This window comes from Prosopis cineraria, unplaced genomic scaffold, assembly GCF_029017545.1.
Source record: "Prosopis cineraria cultivar Desert tree isolate PC_DT_omini unplaced genomic scaffold, ASM2901754v1 PC3, whole genome shotgun sequence".
NCBI classification, from domain to species: Eukaryota; Viridiplantae; Streptophyta; class Magnoliopsida; order Fabales; family Fabaceae; genus Prosopis; species Prosopis cineraria.
In genome coordinates, this window is record NW_026555334.1 from 22,908,674 (window position 1) to 22,924,607 (window position 15,934).

Below are 15,934 nucleotides of genomic sequence, written 5' to 3' on the forward strand. Positions count from 1 at the left end.
TATTAATATCAATAAAACAAAAGTATAAAAAAAAATTAAATAAAATTTCAAACATAATCTTAAATTAACAGAAACAAAAAGTAAACAAACCATATAATATTATTCTCTCACTCTCCCTCTCTCTTAATTGTCAATAGTAGTTCAAAATTTCAACTTAAAACAAAACAATTGCATCAACCAATGATTTATAAAATAAATTAGATTATACTTCTAAAAGATGCATAATACATAGGACTAGAGGAAGTATTGACTAAGAATTGAACTATTGACCCCTTATTCAACAAGTCTAGATGCCGGAGTTGGCTTTCCTCCTCTACAGAGGAGGAATCACTGTAGACATTGATTGTCTAGATTTAATAATTTTAAAAATATAGATTTAATTTGAACGGAAATAATAAGAGAGAAAAACCAGTGGAAAGAAACCCACCCCCTTGATACCGTGCAAATGATCCCCTGATCTCAAACCTATGCTTTTGACGTAAACCTATGAATATATTTATTACAATATTTAACAAATATAGAAGAATGATTCAGAAAACTAGAGCTCGCCTTTTAAATCAGTGGAGCCTACACGTCAACCACTGAATGAATCTAACCGCACAAAAGTGCACCCAACCACAACAATCTATGCTTTACACCAAGTTCATAACAGAACTACCTACCCAATAAATGCATCAGGAGGAGCTTCTTCCGGAATCTGTAATAAGAAAATATGGTGGAATGTATCAGAGTGAAACTCATTACTTCAATTTCCCAAAAAAAAAAAAAAAGAAGTCAGAGCATTGGAATTCCATACTAAAAATTAGTGATCGTTAATTGCAGATAACATCAAAGATTAAGTACACATATACCAGCCTCTCAATCACTTTTATGCCTTTATTCAACTTCAAGAAATGCAAAGGAATTCTAATCTAGTAATATACTAAATGAAGATCACAAATGTGCTCATAAATGTTCCAATTGGCAGTTTCTCAACTTAAAAATGTGTGTCCAGGACACCAATGAGCTTTATAGCTCATATGGCACCATAAAATTGACATGGCCATGACGCCAAAAATTCCATCACTCTTTCCCCGCCTCCTACTCTTATAAGCCTAGTGTCTTTTTTGTAACACAAAAAGAGGGTTAAAAAAGAAGAAAAGAAAACCACACTGTAAAAAATTACCTCTCCAGGAATCCATTTCTCTTTTAACCAAATGCTGACATCTCCAGAGACATTCTCATCTTTGGACTTGCTTCTGCAGGAACAGAACAGCCATTAAATAAAAGCAAAATATTTATGACTCGCATATGAAGCTAAAACAATGTCAAACTCCACAAAGACCAACACAGAAGGTTGCTTTAATACCCAAGGTTAAGGTTCCAAACAAATTCAAATATATAAAGAGAAGTTTTGGGAGTCACATTTATACAGAAGTTTGGCATGTAATTCCGTATGTTTTCTCAAGGTTTATTCACTATCCCAGACTGTCATCTAGGCGCAGTAGATGGGGTGATGAGATGAATTCAAGACATGATAGATTTCAGAATCATGATAAATTTTCTCTCTCGGCTCAAGTGCTCTTGTTATGTGGTCTTTTCCTGCATGGCATTTACTTTATGGTAAATAATTAGAATTGAAATAATTTATTTGGCTAAGAAAAAGAAGTCAAGGGAATTCATTCACAGGATGCAAAGGTCTAGCTAATGGTACCTCCTACTAGATTACAGAGAGGCAGCTAGTTAGCTAGGGTACACTCTGCTAATTAAAGACTTTGGAAGCCCTTTTGCTTTGCCCTTTCAGAATATCTACTGAATTCTCCTTGGTCAGTGAACATAAAGTGAGACAACTTTTGAAAGTTGCCGAAATTAGAAATGCATAACTAAATTGGGCATGTGATGCCCCAAAGGAGCTACGGGTCTAAGGTGTCAAAAACCATGGGGGGGGGGGGAGTAGAGAAAGGCGTCCAAAGCTGGGTTATCTGCTGATGAGGTGGCTGGAGAGCAGAAAATCTACAGTGTCGAATCACTATTTGCCCTTGAATTGTGAGCTGGGCAGGGGCGTACAGAGGGATTGTTCAAGTTACATGGGAAAACAAGATAAACAAGATAAAAGTGGCCCCAAAAAAAATACACCAGCAGTTTTTCAGACTTGAGATTCTCTGACTTTTAAATTCACCTCCTGCTTACCATCCCTCCAAGATATTCCCCTTTAACAACCAGACTCTCCCTTCCATCTCATATCCCATATGACCAGTTAGTTACCCATATCTTCTCTCTTTTCTATCCCTCCAGCTATCTCATCAACAGTTAACAGAGCTTTGGCCTCCTTCCCTTCTCACATGTCTTCAACACCTAATGCTCAGCAGCTTCAGACCCATCAGTGTCACAAGCAAGGGAACTACGTTTGATGGGCAAAGTTATAATCAATGCCGATTGATACATTCTTTTTCTGTAATTTTATAATATGTCCCTGGTGAGAGATAGGAGGGAAGATTGAGCTATTTTTTAATGGAATGACAGGGAATTAAGTGAACTGTAATTACTCGAGCTATTTTTGAATGGAATGATATGGAATTAATTGAACTGTAATTACTTCTTCAGAAATATAAACTTCAAAAGGTAGTATGGTCAAGGACTTACGACAACTGAACACCTGTGCTTGCTGGAAACATTAGGCCAGAGCTAGGGCCATTGCTTACAATAAACGATTGCTGTGTAGTCATACTGGGAAACTTTGCAACTTCTGCTGATGTGGAAAAGAGGTTACTTTGGCCACCTGCAATGCCTCCACCAGTTTGGTTTGTCACATTGGATGCCAACGGATTTCCTGAATGTTGCTTTGGACATTAGTGATCAAGTATAGATGTGGGAAAACAACAGTAGATAAATGAAGCCACAGTGATTCTAAACTAAACCAAACTTATACCTCTAGTTCCAAAGGAGCTAGTTTGAGCCAGAGTATCCACTGGGAGCGCAGAAGGCCTAAGAAAATGTTCCAAAGAGGTTATCACATGCCAGGAGCGAGCAGTAAAACAAAAGTCGTTAAGCATGAAATGCCACATAACTTAGAAAAAAATTAGTGTTAAGAAAAACAACGTACAGATAAGAGATTTCAGGCTTGTTTGATTTTATTTTTTTTTTTATGTTCTTAAAACAATTCTGTAGAGTAATTTTTTAGAACAAGTTTTGAAAACGAAAAATGAAAAAAATATGTTTAAATCATTATTCTGAAAAACATAAATGAAATTGTGAAATAAAGGGTGAAAGAATTTTTTTTTTTTTTTATCAACATAATTGTCCTTGATGAAAACAAGATATTTTTGCCTTTCTCTAGTTTTGCAGAACAAAAAGTAACAAAACATCACAAAAGATATTCTGGTATTTTAATTTTTCAAAACAACTTTTAACTTTATCGTTTTTCAAAACAAATAATATAAAACACATTTTCAAATAGTTTTTTATTTTAAAAAATGTTCTCAAAGCAGGTAATCAAACAAGCCCTTCATCATTTTTCCTTGGCTATTTTACTGTTTTCCTTTGAAACTTGGTTAAAATTGATGGAATCTCCCAAGGATGAGAGATTTTTATATTTTTTAAAATTTTACCCCTAGCCTAGCCCTTCTCATGAGAAAGAGAGACACATGCACCGACCCATGCACACAACCATGTCAAAGTTGGGTTCAAACCCAAGACTTCTTCCAAGAGAGGGGATGGCATTGCGGCTAGGACAACTAACTGTTGACGAGAGATTTTTATATCACTTGCCTTTCAATACCTATTTACCTTATCATTTATGTAGCAATGGAAATCCATAGTTGCAACCTATAAGCAAAATGAGATACTAAAGATTTACAATAAATTTAATAGGCATCACTTACCTTTCATTACCCATGCTCAAAGAAGCTCCCAATTGACTAAAGCTAGAGACAGACAGAGTATTATTATTTTCTGAAGTCCTTGAAAATGGGTTTACATCAGTTCCAAGAGATTGATGCTTATCACTTGCAAGAGAAGAATTCAGCTGTATTTTGTAAGGTTCACGAAGAAGGTTCTGAAACTCCATTAACTTGGAACTTAGTAGATTTCTCTCCTTCTCAACCTGTACCAACATAATCTCAGTGTTTGGAAAGAATAAATGGCATTTAATTGGAAAGAATCAGTACTCATTAGAAACTCAAAGGCACAATGAATTCATCAGCAATTTACATCAAGGAGAGGCAGAATTTCGGAACTGCAACTCTCGAATGTCTCCTTCATGGTAAATATTCTTAAAAGGGATCACTATTCTGAAATTCTTCCACCATGAAAAGAGCAAAAAGAGCATTCAAATAATGAATTTATTGTGTGTTATGAAATACAAAATTTTAGGTGCATGCTTAGGTGATATTTTGAATTACAATTTTAAATAAATTTCCAAAACAATTAATAAATGTGATTTCAAACTGAGCTGAAGATTTATAAAAACTGGATTTAGAATTTAGATATCAACAAGGGTTATATATGAAGATACTAGAAAAATTGCTCTTTAGATTCACAAGGTCCAGAGTTCCTGATAGTCCCTTTTGCCTATTTTCTGCTCCGCCAACATTTCAGTTCCTTATGTACGAGGTATTTTGGGCGCATTTATAAGATTTATAATGGTAATTTATGACATTTAATTACAGCAAAGACTTCTCTCCCTTGGAGCATCTAGGGGAAGTGCTTCAGCTGCTGAAAATAATCAACTGCAGGTTGGTAGAAAGATATGCTCCTTTGGCAAGAGTGAATTAGTTTAGGATGTCCAATTTATAGTTTTCTAATCTTTAACGTATTTCACTGTCTAGGATATTCTAATTTTTGAATATATATTTGATGATTTTGTGGGATTAGATGAGACATGGTTGTGGCCATCTTCCCTACTTATGTGGTTGAACACTTCTCAAGGAATAAAACAGCAACAAAATTGTAAAAACCCTGAGTTTCTACATGGCATAGCACCCTAAAAGGCCTCACCTCTTCCTATGATCCAGTTTGGCTTTGTAGTGGCACTAAATACAAAGAAACATGTTTCCCCATCTGAGTTGTCCAGTCAGACTTTGGGACCACTCTAACTAATGACCAATATTTTTCTAGAAGTTTTTGTGACCCTCCATAATTTAAGATTTTTAAAATAACACACTCTAGGCATTGAAGCATGCCATATAAACACCAAACTAGAGCCTACTCCAAATCCAAATTAAGATAGCCGCAAGGAAATTTAAATATATTGATGCAACTGTCTACAAACTAGACCAATACATCACGAATGAAGCGAGAGAAGATTTTTTGACCTAAAAACCTGCATTAATATTAATCATGTAGGGTACAATTGTCCAAATGAGTAAGGTGACTTTGGAAAAGACTAAGTCACCCAATGAGATTTTTAGATGGAATTTTTCAGTGTGAATAATCACAGATTACCAGAGTGAAAGTAAAAGAGGCCAGCTGTTACATTAACATGACTGTCAACTTACAATTGATTGTAAGGCCATCCCATGCGTAGCATCCTCATATGCAGCTGCCCGCAATTCTTCATAGCTAATATCACCAACAATGTCACAAGGAGCACTGCACCCAAAAATTTGAAGTCAAATTTTAATTTACTAAACTTTTTATCTTTTCAAGCAAAAGAGAATTGGAGTGTTATTTCCTGAAATATACTCAAAACAGTGTTGTTAAAGGCAAAAGGCACACTTAAGGTGCAAAGCCTGTAATACGCCTTTGGCATGAGGCGTGCATTTGAGTGTAGCAAGGCACTACTATGTGAAAATGCATAATATATAAACAATAGATAAATATAAATTTACATATAAACCGCTCCAATGATCAATCAAGTTTAGAAAGTGTCTTGAAAACATGAAAAAACAATATAGAAGCCTATCAAATATAAAACTATATATCTAAATCAGATTATGAAAAATACAAGACCCTTAGTGATTTTTTCATCAAACTCTATATTTGGATTGTCATAATAATATTTTAGATTCAAGAAATGTGCTACAACATGTAGAGGTTGATGAAGTTGGCAATCCTACCTTTCATCAATGATTTGAAAAATCTCCTAGTACTTATCTTCATTTTAGCAAATGAAGTTTGAATTATTTTCTTAGCTCTGTCCATTGCTTCATATATATAACTCATGGCTATTTTTTTTTTTTTTTTGTCCACAAGTCTCAGCACTCAAACAAGAGATCCCATGACCTTTAACATATAAGGCACTGAATTCTAAGAAGAACGCATAAGCACAATTTCAACCCCACGTTGTTTTTTAAGTTCTTTTAACCACTTACTTGAAACTCACTTCTTTAAAATGAACATAGTCCTCAATGTAGTTTTTTGTTGATGAATGCTTTTTAAAGTAAGCAATTTGAACTGAACATGGTCCTCATCTAATTTTTTCAGGCCTCAACAACTCTTTTTGCTAGATGAACTCTCTCATCGTATTTAAAAGTCCTACATCGTTACATATATAACCTATCAAATTGATTGCTCTTGCCATATGAAGTGCAAAATCTAGTTTTTCTAGGCCTCACCAACTCCTTTTGCCAAGTGCTCTCTCTCATCATATTTAAGTCCCACATGATTACATACATATATATACAGCTTGCCAAATTGATTGCTCTTGCCAAAGTCTTTAACACCCTAGGAATTTTTTCAAGTTCTTTTAATATAAGATCTGCACAGTGTGGTGCACAAAAAAAAATATTTAACCTTTTTCATTTTTAACAACTTACTAGCAGCTTTAAAGTTAAACATATTGTCAATTACTATTTGAATAATATTCTTTTCCCCAACCTCAAGCAAGTGCGTATTGCTCATATAAGGCACTCTCAAGTGGGCACCTGACTAATCCCATCACCTCTCTTCACATGAGAGGCAATGACCCTGTTCAATGCCTTGCCTTTGCACCTTAGGCACTAAGGTGAGCACCTTTAACAACATTGACTCGAGAAAATCAAATTATTATTGTTTCTTGAAGTTTAGTCTAAAAAACATAATTTATCACCACATCTATCAAACATGTCTAGAAAAAGGTTTTGTTCTACCCAATGTTGTTAAAGACACTCACCTTAGCACACTGTGTTGGGAAAGAAAATATTGTTCAAATAGTGACTAACAATAGGTCTAACATTAAAGTTGCTGGTAAGTTATTAGAAATGAGAAGGTTAATTTTTTTTTTTTGGTACACCATGTGCAACACACTGTCTACATCTTATATTAGAAGACAATGGAAAAATTCCTAGAGTGTTAAGGATTTTGGAAAGAGCAATCAATTTGATAAGTTATACATATAATCATGTGGGACTTTTAAATATGATGAGAGTTCACCAAGCAAAAAGAGTTGGTGAATATGATGAGAGTTCATCAAGCAAAAGAAGTTGGTGAGGCCTGAAAAAACTAAATTTTGCACTTCATGCTAGAGTCGAGAAAATGGGTTGAGCCTGCGGGCTAGCCTGTTCAACCTACCAATTTTGATGGGTTGAGTTGAAAGAATTGACTCATTTTTTAAAACCGGCTAGGCTAACCCAACCCACAAAAAATAGCGAGTTAAAACGGGCTAGCACACGGGCGAGCCTATAATTTATTTTTAAAAAAATAATTTATTTTTCAATCACAATATATTTTTTTATAAATCTACAATAATGACAATATTTCTCAAATCTATAATTTAAGTCCCAAATATATTCTTTACATTTGAAAGATAATGTAAATCTTTCTTACAATTTGCAAATGAAATTTTTTTATAGTTTGCAAATCAATTATTTATAGAAATATTTTGAATATATCTTATTTGTTAATCCCATAAGATTTATTAATTAAAATCACAAATATAAATTCATTGAAAAAAATAATATGGGTTTATAAATAAATTTCATTATAAAAAATAATATAAGAAAAATCATTGTCTATATATATATATATGTTGATTATACATTTTAACTCATTTTAAAAAATAAAAATGCATTTTGCGGGCTGGCCCGCAAGCTCGCTAGACCGCCAATGTGTGGGTTGGGTTGGGTTTTCCCAGCCCGTTTATCTTGGCAGGCTGGCCCAACCCAACCCACGAAAACGCTAACCTATGCAGGCTGGCCCGCAACCCGTTTACACAACTCTACTTCATACATTTAAAAAATATTCATCAACAAAAAAACTATATTGAGGACTATGTTCACTTCAACGAAGTGAGTTTCAACTAAGTGATCAAAAACACCTAAAGGAAAATGTGGGATTGAAACTGTGTTTATACATTCTTTTTGAAATTCAGTGCCTTGTATGTTAAAGGTTATAGAACCTCTTGTTCAAATACTAAGACTTGTGGACTATGAGGGGGAAAAAACAACCATAGGTTGTATATATGAAGCAATGAACAGAGCTAAAAAGACAAATCAAAAATCATTTGATAATAATGAAGATAAATACCAAGAAATTTTTCAAATAGTTGATGAAAGGTGGAATAGCCAATTTCATCAACCTCTACATGCTATAACACATTTCTTGAATCTAGAATATTATTATGACAATCCAAATATAAAGTTTGATAAAGAAATCACTAGGGGTCTCATATCTTGCATGGAAAAACTTGTGAGAGATCTAGTTATACAATAAAGGACCATGGATGAGTTGACTATATATAAAAAAAAAAAAACAGAAGGACCTTTTAATGTTAACCTAGCCACTAGAACAAGGAAAAATAAGACCTCCAGGTGGATTATAACCATGCACTAGTCATTTAATAGTTTTACTAATTTAGTTAAATAGTTATTTATTATTTTCATGACTTTGCAACTAAAGGGGCTTCTTATCGAAAGCTCTTGCCCTAACTTACAACATTTAACAATCAAAATAATAAGCCTCGCTTGTAATGCATCAAGCTGTAAACATAATTGAAATGTGTTTGAACAAGTTAAATGCACATATTTCAATGTATTTTAAAAGGTTAATGCCATATTTTATCCTATATCCATTTCATATTAAGATAATTAATTATTATATATGATTTTTCTAATTAGATTCATACAAAAAAGCAAAACAAACTTGCTCAAGCTAGGCTTAATGATTTGGTTTTCATGAGTACAATCAAGCTCTGTAAAATAGGTATCATAGACAAGATGTAGACCCTATTTCCTTGGTGGACATCGATGAATTGTAACAATGAAATGCTACTTGGTATGATAGATGTTAATGAGGATGCAATGGATGAGCATGTATTTGGCAATGATGACAATGACAAGTTAACATGGAAAATTGTTGCACCAGCAACAAGTATTAGAGAACCAATTAAACAAATAAGAAGCCAAAGCCAAACTAAAGGACAAAGAGCTAGCTCATCTAAATTCAAAGGAAAACAACTAGTAAAAAACTCAACATGAATTGTCGACATTAAAGAACTTGCTAATTTTGATTTAGGTGAGTTAAAGGAAGACATTGAAGGATATGAATCCAACAATGAAGGAGAAGAAAGTCTTGTGCTTGTTGCATCTAAATCTGATTTAAATATCTAGTTTGATTTTTGACAAACTTCTATATTTTTTTCCATGTTTTCAGGACACTTTCTAAACTTAATTGATCATTGCACAGTTTATATTGTTTTGTAGTAGTTTATGATTTAGGTTATTGCTACTTTTATCTAAAATTTCTAAATATGACAATTTTTCAGAGTATCTATATGAAGGTTAATTAATTTTATATCTATCATTTTATCTATGGTTTATTGTTTATATATTACGCATTTTCACATGGTAGCACTTTACTTCACTCTAGCATGCGCCTTACTTCACTCAAGCACGCCCCTTGCACCTAAGGCATTTTATAGGCTTTACGCCTTGAGTGCACCTTTTGCCTTCAACAACACTAGTTCTACCTACAATGGATACCTTTTGTTTTAGCATAATAGGAACCAACAAAAGATTTTCATCAATTCCTAATTCCTAGACGTTCAGCTTGTTTATCCACAACCCTTGATTATTTTAACTTCCATGTTTTATGCAACTAAACATTTTCTATTAGAGTAGTGATATAGATGGTCCCCCCTTTTAAATTCCTTATTGTGTGGAAGAGGAGGCATTTCATACTAATCTTATGCTATATACAATGGATATGATGCTTTGCTACTGCTATGGGAATGTCCTGTGCAACAAAAGCTTCTATGTCTACAAGGGTTTAATTTAACAAGAGTATGCGTACAGCAACCCAAGAAGTTATTTCCCTCTTTTCAGTTGTAACAGCAGGTTATTATAAGCTAAGATGATTTCATACTGAGAAAATGGCATGCAGAAAGCAGTGAGACAAACAGCGTGAAGCCACATCCATCAGCTTAAGAAACACTCAAATCAAAATTTGTGCAAAACATGATAAGCCTCTATTTGTTCCAAGATTGACAAAACACTGACACTTGTCACCCACTCAATGCAAGTTCATTAAGGCTTCTAGCTCAATATGTTTAGAGTAATGGGAAACACCAAAGCTTTTCATACCACAATGTATAAAAGTAAGCATATACCCTTTACAATGACCATAGCATGTCAGCTTCCAAAGTGGTTTCTCTTGCTCAAAATCTTCTACAATTTGACGTTTGCAAGTTTCAGGATCTGTGCACCTTCAATGACATCATGTAAGATTTAGTGCATAAAATGTAACAGATAAAAGCAAACCTAATGCAAAGCATATAAAAAAAAATTTTATCTGCTGTGTGATAAAATTGTGTGTATGGCTTCTCTTTGGCACTCTATAAAGAGTTTTGTAAAGGAACCACTATTTCCAATATACAAAGAGACTGGAAAGCATGCTTTTACACAACAGATGGCCTTAACTCCTAGGAGAGAAGAAGCTGCATGGTTTTCAAAAAAAGCACTAAATTTGAGACAATCACGTGTTTGGCAAAGCTATTGGAAGACAATATGCTACTTTAGAGCGGTAGCAAAAGAGCATTTCAACTAATAGAAAGAAGTAGAAAATTGGAACTTCTCTCCTTGTAAGCAAAAGATCCCCAGTCAATATTACTAATTACCATAGTTCATAATTACATCAAATTTTTTTCAGAAAATACCTTCTTTAAAAAAACCATGCTTTCCTATAACTTTCTCACCTAACCCTAGATTGCTGGTCCTTTTTAAGTTATTGGACCATAGAAAACCCTTCTTTTGACATATTTGCCAAACACAATAATATTGATAAAAGAGTAATAAATGGTTTCTTTTTGGCTTTTGATAAAAATCCATTAGAAAAGCTGTTTCAACATCAGCAGAAATCTGTAGCAATTCCAAACAAGCCTCAAGTTTGATATGGACTTTGTTAATTTTCTCTGTTTTAAACATTTTCACATGCTTTCCAGTTGAAGTATATCTTATGCTACAACAAGATGTATGGTCTTTCTAATAAGTAAAAATATGAGCATTGAGTGTGCAGATAAGAGATAATGAAGATATGAATACAAAGGAACACATAATTTCAAAATAATTATTTATGATTAACAAGATCTTCTAAACATATTTAAAGATGATAATGAAGTTAATGTTTCATAGCTTGAACTTCAAATTTAAGATTAGAGAGTTATTTTGAAGGGGGGGAATTGGCCAAGAGAAAAGATAATGTTAGTGCAAGGTACAACTTAAAAATTAAAATACATAACATTTCAAATCACCAAAAATCCTCCATCTTTAATATTGAAGATCAGAGTTCAGTTCACATAAAGGGATGACAAGGACATCTTTATGCACATTGTAGACTTTTAGGCCCAAGCTATGCTTTCATTCCAGCACAAGGGCAACAGACCACCAGGTAACATGAATGTTCCTGCTCCCTGGGTTGACTTGTTGACGTGCTATAATAAGTTAGCTGCAGTTGAAATAAAGTTTGGATTGATCAATACTTACTTATGGTTCGCTGTTTGAGAATTGGCATCAGTTTTTCGCGAAGAACTATTCTGGGGCGAGGAAGAAGGCCGAGTCCATTTGTTTTCAAAAGACTGATCAACAAGTAAATCATCATCAATACTAACAAAAAATGATAAGAATATGTTTCCGTTGATGAAAGATAACATCGTATCTTCTGCAATTCTAGAGTCAATAAATTGATAGCATATTGAAGACTTAGAAAGAAAATTTTAATCCAACATGTGGGATTTTCTTTTGAAAAAAAAAAAAATCCTTCAACACTAACTACATACATAGGAAGAGGAAGAACCTTGAACTGGTGTCTGAACTCTGAATTAACACCCCCTGTTGGCTGGGAGCTGTTCTGGACACCAAATCCAAAAGGATTGGTCCTATGCTGCTGCTGTGAACTGGAGAGGGACCCAAATCCAAAAGGATTGGCAGTTTGTTTTTGGTGTGAACTGGAATGAGACCCAAATCCATAAGGATTGGCAGTTTGTTTTTGCTGTTGTGATAGCATGTGAAGAAATCTACACCTTTCTCCATATTGGCAGCTGAAAGATGAATCAAAAGAACAAAAAAAATTATTAAAGTTACCAAAATCCTGTGACTATGAGAGATATAAAATACTTCAAAAATCATAGCAACTTGACTGCATCAATGATAGCAAGATCTCCAAGCGAACAAAGTGAGGGCCTATATGAATGCACAAAATATGGAAATGAATATGTTCAGTAAACAAATTAATAAATTCAGGAAAATCAAAGCAGGGAGAAAAGAAACCAATTGTCATCAGTTGACAAATAGCTCCAAGAAAGCTTTAACCTTCTTCCCATTTGTGGCCCCCTCAACTTTTCCCAGACATTCTCTTTGATCCACATCACTGACAAAGTGACACAACTCAAGAAGTTTTTGACCTACTTCCCATGAATAGTAGACAGTCTTCGTAACATGGATTGGCCAAAAAATATCTTTAATGCTTAAGTCTTCGATATGAAACCATTAGAATCTACACTTCTCACAACTCTAAAGCTTGTACTATTGCTTGACAATAATAAACCAAACAACATAATCACGATAGCTGAACTCAGCCTCAACAACTTCATAAAAGAAATCACAAGTCTTTTCAGTTGTGCCTCAGGCCAAAGAAACCTATGAATTTGGTAGTAACCACCACTGTCTCTATGACAAATTTTTCTTTTTTTTTTATTTAAAAAAATTTACTGAACAAAAGAGAGAATAATACAAAAGGTACCAAAATAATGGGCAACAGAACCTTTCTAAACAAAAGTAAAACACAATACAAAGCAACTTGCTTTTTATATCAAAAAGGACTTCCAATCCCTTTGAAGATTCATAAGGAAACCTTCCAACCCCTCTCTAAAAAGGAAATCTCGCATTCTGTTCCACCAAAGACACCAGAAATCAGCAGATACAGCACATGCCAGAGAACTTCCATGCCTTTTGCCTCATGAACCTCATAAAGTTTATAACTAGAGAAGCCAAAAGATTAGCTGGACAAACCTAGCTCTCATATCAAGAATTCAAACAAACCATTTCAAATCAGTCAAGCGAAGCCAAGCCACTTCTCAATGAAAAGAATATATGATTTTTCATCTCTGAATCCCCAAAACACATCACACAAACGTCAAGTGATTAAGCCTAGTCAAGTGATTAAGCCTAATCAAGTGATTAAGTCCGAGGAAGATTGATGGTAATAATTCTACTAAGCACCACTGTCTAAGCAAAAGCCTTCACCTTATGAGGAACCCTGTCTTTCCAGAATAACTGAGGCAAATGAAGATAAATCTATTTGGACTACAAATCAAATAATATAAGAAAGAAAAGCTATAAGAATCCCATAAATCGAAATTCCAAATCTTTTTACAGGCCAAAGAAGAAAAGCTTAACATGACAAGCATTTCCTGCAACAAAAGAAAAAATTATCAACAAGTTTATGATTAAATTAAAATAAGCGGAAAAATGAAAGTTGTGTGAAGATAACCGAATGACCACGAAGGTGAGAATTTCAAATCTTTTTCAGAAGAAATGTTAGGTTTGGAGTCAGGCTTCAACACAATTTTCTTTTAAAAAAACGTACGGGGCAAGTGTTTTGTCGGATTCAGACGATGCATGTACTACGTGTGCCGGATAGGACACCATTTTTTCTGTTCGTGTGCTTCACAGTAGGTGGGTGATACATAGGATCATCACCCACCATAAAGGAAATTCAAGGTCTATAATAGAAAGATACTAAGAAAAACTAAAAGACATTGTGCTCTCTTGGCATTGCTCAAAAAAAAAATTGAGCCCGAATTGGCTGTACATGAACTGATGAACAGACTTGCAATCAACAAAATTACCGCTAATTAATCAGCCCGAACTGCGTTCTTCGCTTTTGTGTTTGATTTGCTTCAAATGAGAGAGAGAGATCCCAGCCAACTTTTCGCAATTGAAATATTGAAACAGATAGAAACGAAATCGGTTACCATATGAAAAAGAATCACCTGCCTCGCTGAAAATTTCTACAAAGCTCTTTTCTGTTATGCATAGCTCCTTGCCCACTGTACTACAAACAATGCCTTGCCCTTCTAATTCTCTGTAAGATCCCCGATGTATGAGGACCTAAATGCCTTTCGGCCGAATTTGTTAAAAACAAAAAAACAAAAACAAAAACAAACAAACAAAAAGGACCCAAACCTTACTCGCGTCAAAACAAAGATAGCTAGTCGGGGTCAGTCAAGCGGGCTCATATAGCCCATTGAAATGAATGGGCCATGCTTGAAAAAAAGGCCCTTGCTGACAAAACAGTCTCCCTCAACCAGACCCATTCTATTTAAACACGTTGCAGTCAATTAGCCCATTTTGTTTTATACTCTTAAAATATCTTAATGCGTACGGTGACAAAAAAATATCTTAATTTGAAGCGATACTAGATTTCTCCCCTCATGATGTGATGCAGGAAAGATTTCATCACATGTTGAGTTTGAAAATGTTAATATCTTGTATATTAAGAGAAAAATTAATTGAATTTACAATATAGATATAAAATCAATTTACTATAATAAATTAATAAAGTATTCAATCAGTTTTTCAGCCAAAAAAAAGTATTTGATCAATTAGAGTATTGCTTATACAAGTTGGATCACAAAAATTCTTTTATCAACACATTATTCTAATACTATTTTATTATAATTTTCAAATAATAAATGACAAAACAAATATAAAACTATGTTAAAAAGACTTTATGTCTTGTACCATTTCCCCAATTCCCTCTTCAATCCCTGAAGTTCTCATCATTTTATTGTGTTATTGCATGTTTTCATCAATCAACAACAAAATGATTATATGCATTATGTATAGCATAGATATACATCATGCTAATTTCAATCTACACTTTATCTCTTTTTAATTACAGCTCTTTTGGATCCCCAAATTCCTGTTAAGGTTACATAACTTGTCTGAAAAACCTATGCTCATAGAATTGTGTCAGAAAATACATAGTCTACTGCAACATTATGGAAACATTTCAGCAGTAAGATCTCCACAGGAATTTTGGGCTTATTAAAACATACTAATTTGGTGTATAGAGAGTTATGCTCATAACTAAGATTTAAGCTCTGATAATAAGATCTCTGCAAGAATTGTTTTTCATTTTCTCCAAGTATTCTATATACTTCATTTCAAGTTGTTCCTCCTCATACAAATTAGAAGCATAAAAAGAATTAAAAAAATAATCATCTGATCTCTATAGTTTTGATTTAATTATAACTCAATCTCTGAATTTTAATTTATTGTAACTCAATCTTTATAGTTTTAACTTGATTATAATTAAGTCTATACATTTTACTTCTTACGATTCAATCCCTATAGTTTCAACCACTTAAATATTAGTCCTTATATTTTAAAAAATAAAATTATAAAGATTAAAAATATTTTGAACCTTTAATATTTATAATATTTAAAAATTAAATAATTATAATTATAATATTTTGAACTTTTAATATGTATAATATTAGTAATAAAATTATAAATATTAAAATTATGCTAAAATTTATTAC

At 33.5% G+C, this 15,934-nt stretch overlaps 1 protein-coding gene across 4 annotated transcripts; it reads right to left on the bottom strand.

Annotated features, from left to right (window-relative positions):
* Positions 1-343: 343 nt before the first annotated feature.
* On the bottom strand, positions 344-14,516 carry LOC129306089 (zinc finger CCCH domain-containing protein 16-like). Of its 4 annotated transcripts, none has more exons than XM_054946435.1 (10): positions 14,381-14,516; positions 12,184-12,427; positions 11,874-11,965; positions 10,502-10,597; positions 5,475-5,568; positions 3,861-4,081; positions 2,909-2,964; positions 2,623-2,809; positions 1,166-1,238; positions 344-697 (listed from the first exon to the last, which is right to left on the bottom strand). In XM_054946435.1, the coding sequence occupies exons 1-10, from the start codon at positions 14,422-14,424 to the stop codon at positions 659-661; spliced, it is 1,146 nt and encodes a 381-aa protein (XP_054802410.1). In that variant the 5' UTR covers positions 14,425-14,516; the 3' UTR covers positions 344-658. The 4 variants fall into 4 exon arrangements, with proteins under 4 accessions (XP_054802410.1, XP_054802409.1, XP_054802413.1 ...); XM_054946434.1 differs by having other exon boundaries at positions 11,874-11,993; positions 12,167-12,427; XM_054946438.1 differs by having other exon boundaries at positions 11,874-11,993; positions 12,167-12,427; positions 14,385-14,507.
* Positions 14,517-15,934: the final 1,418 nt, after the last annotated feature.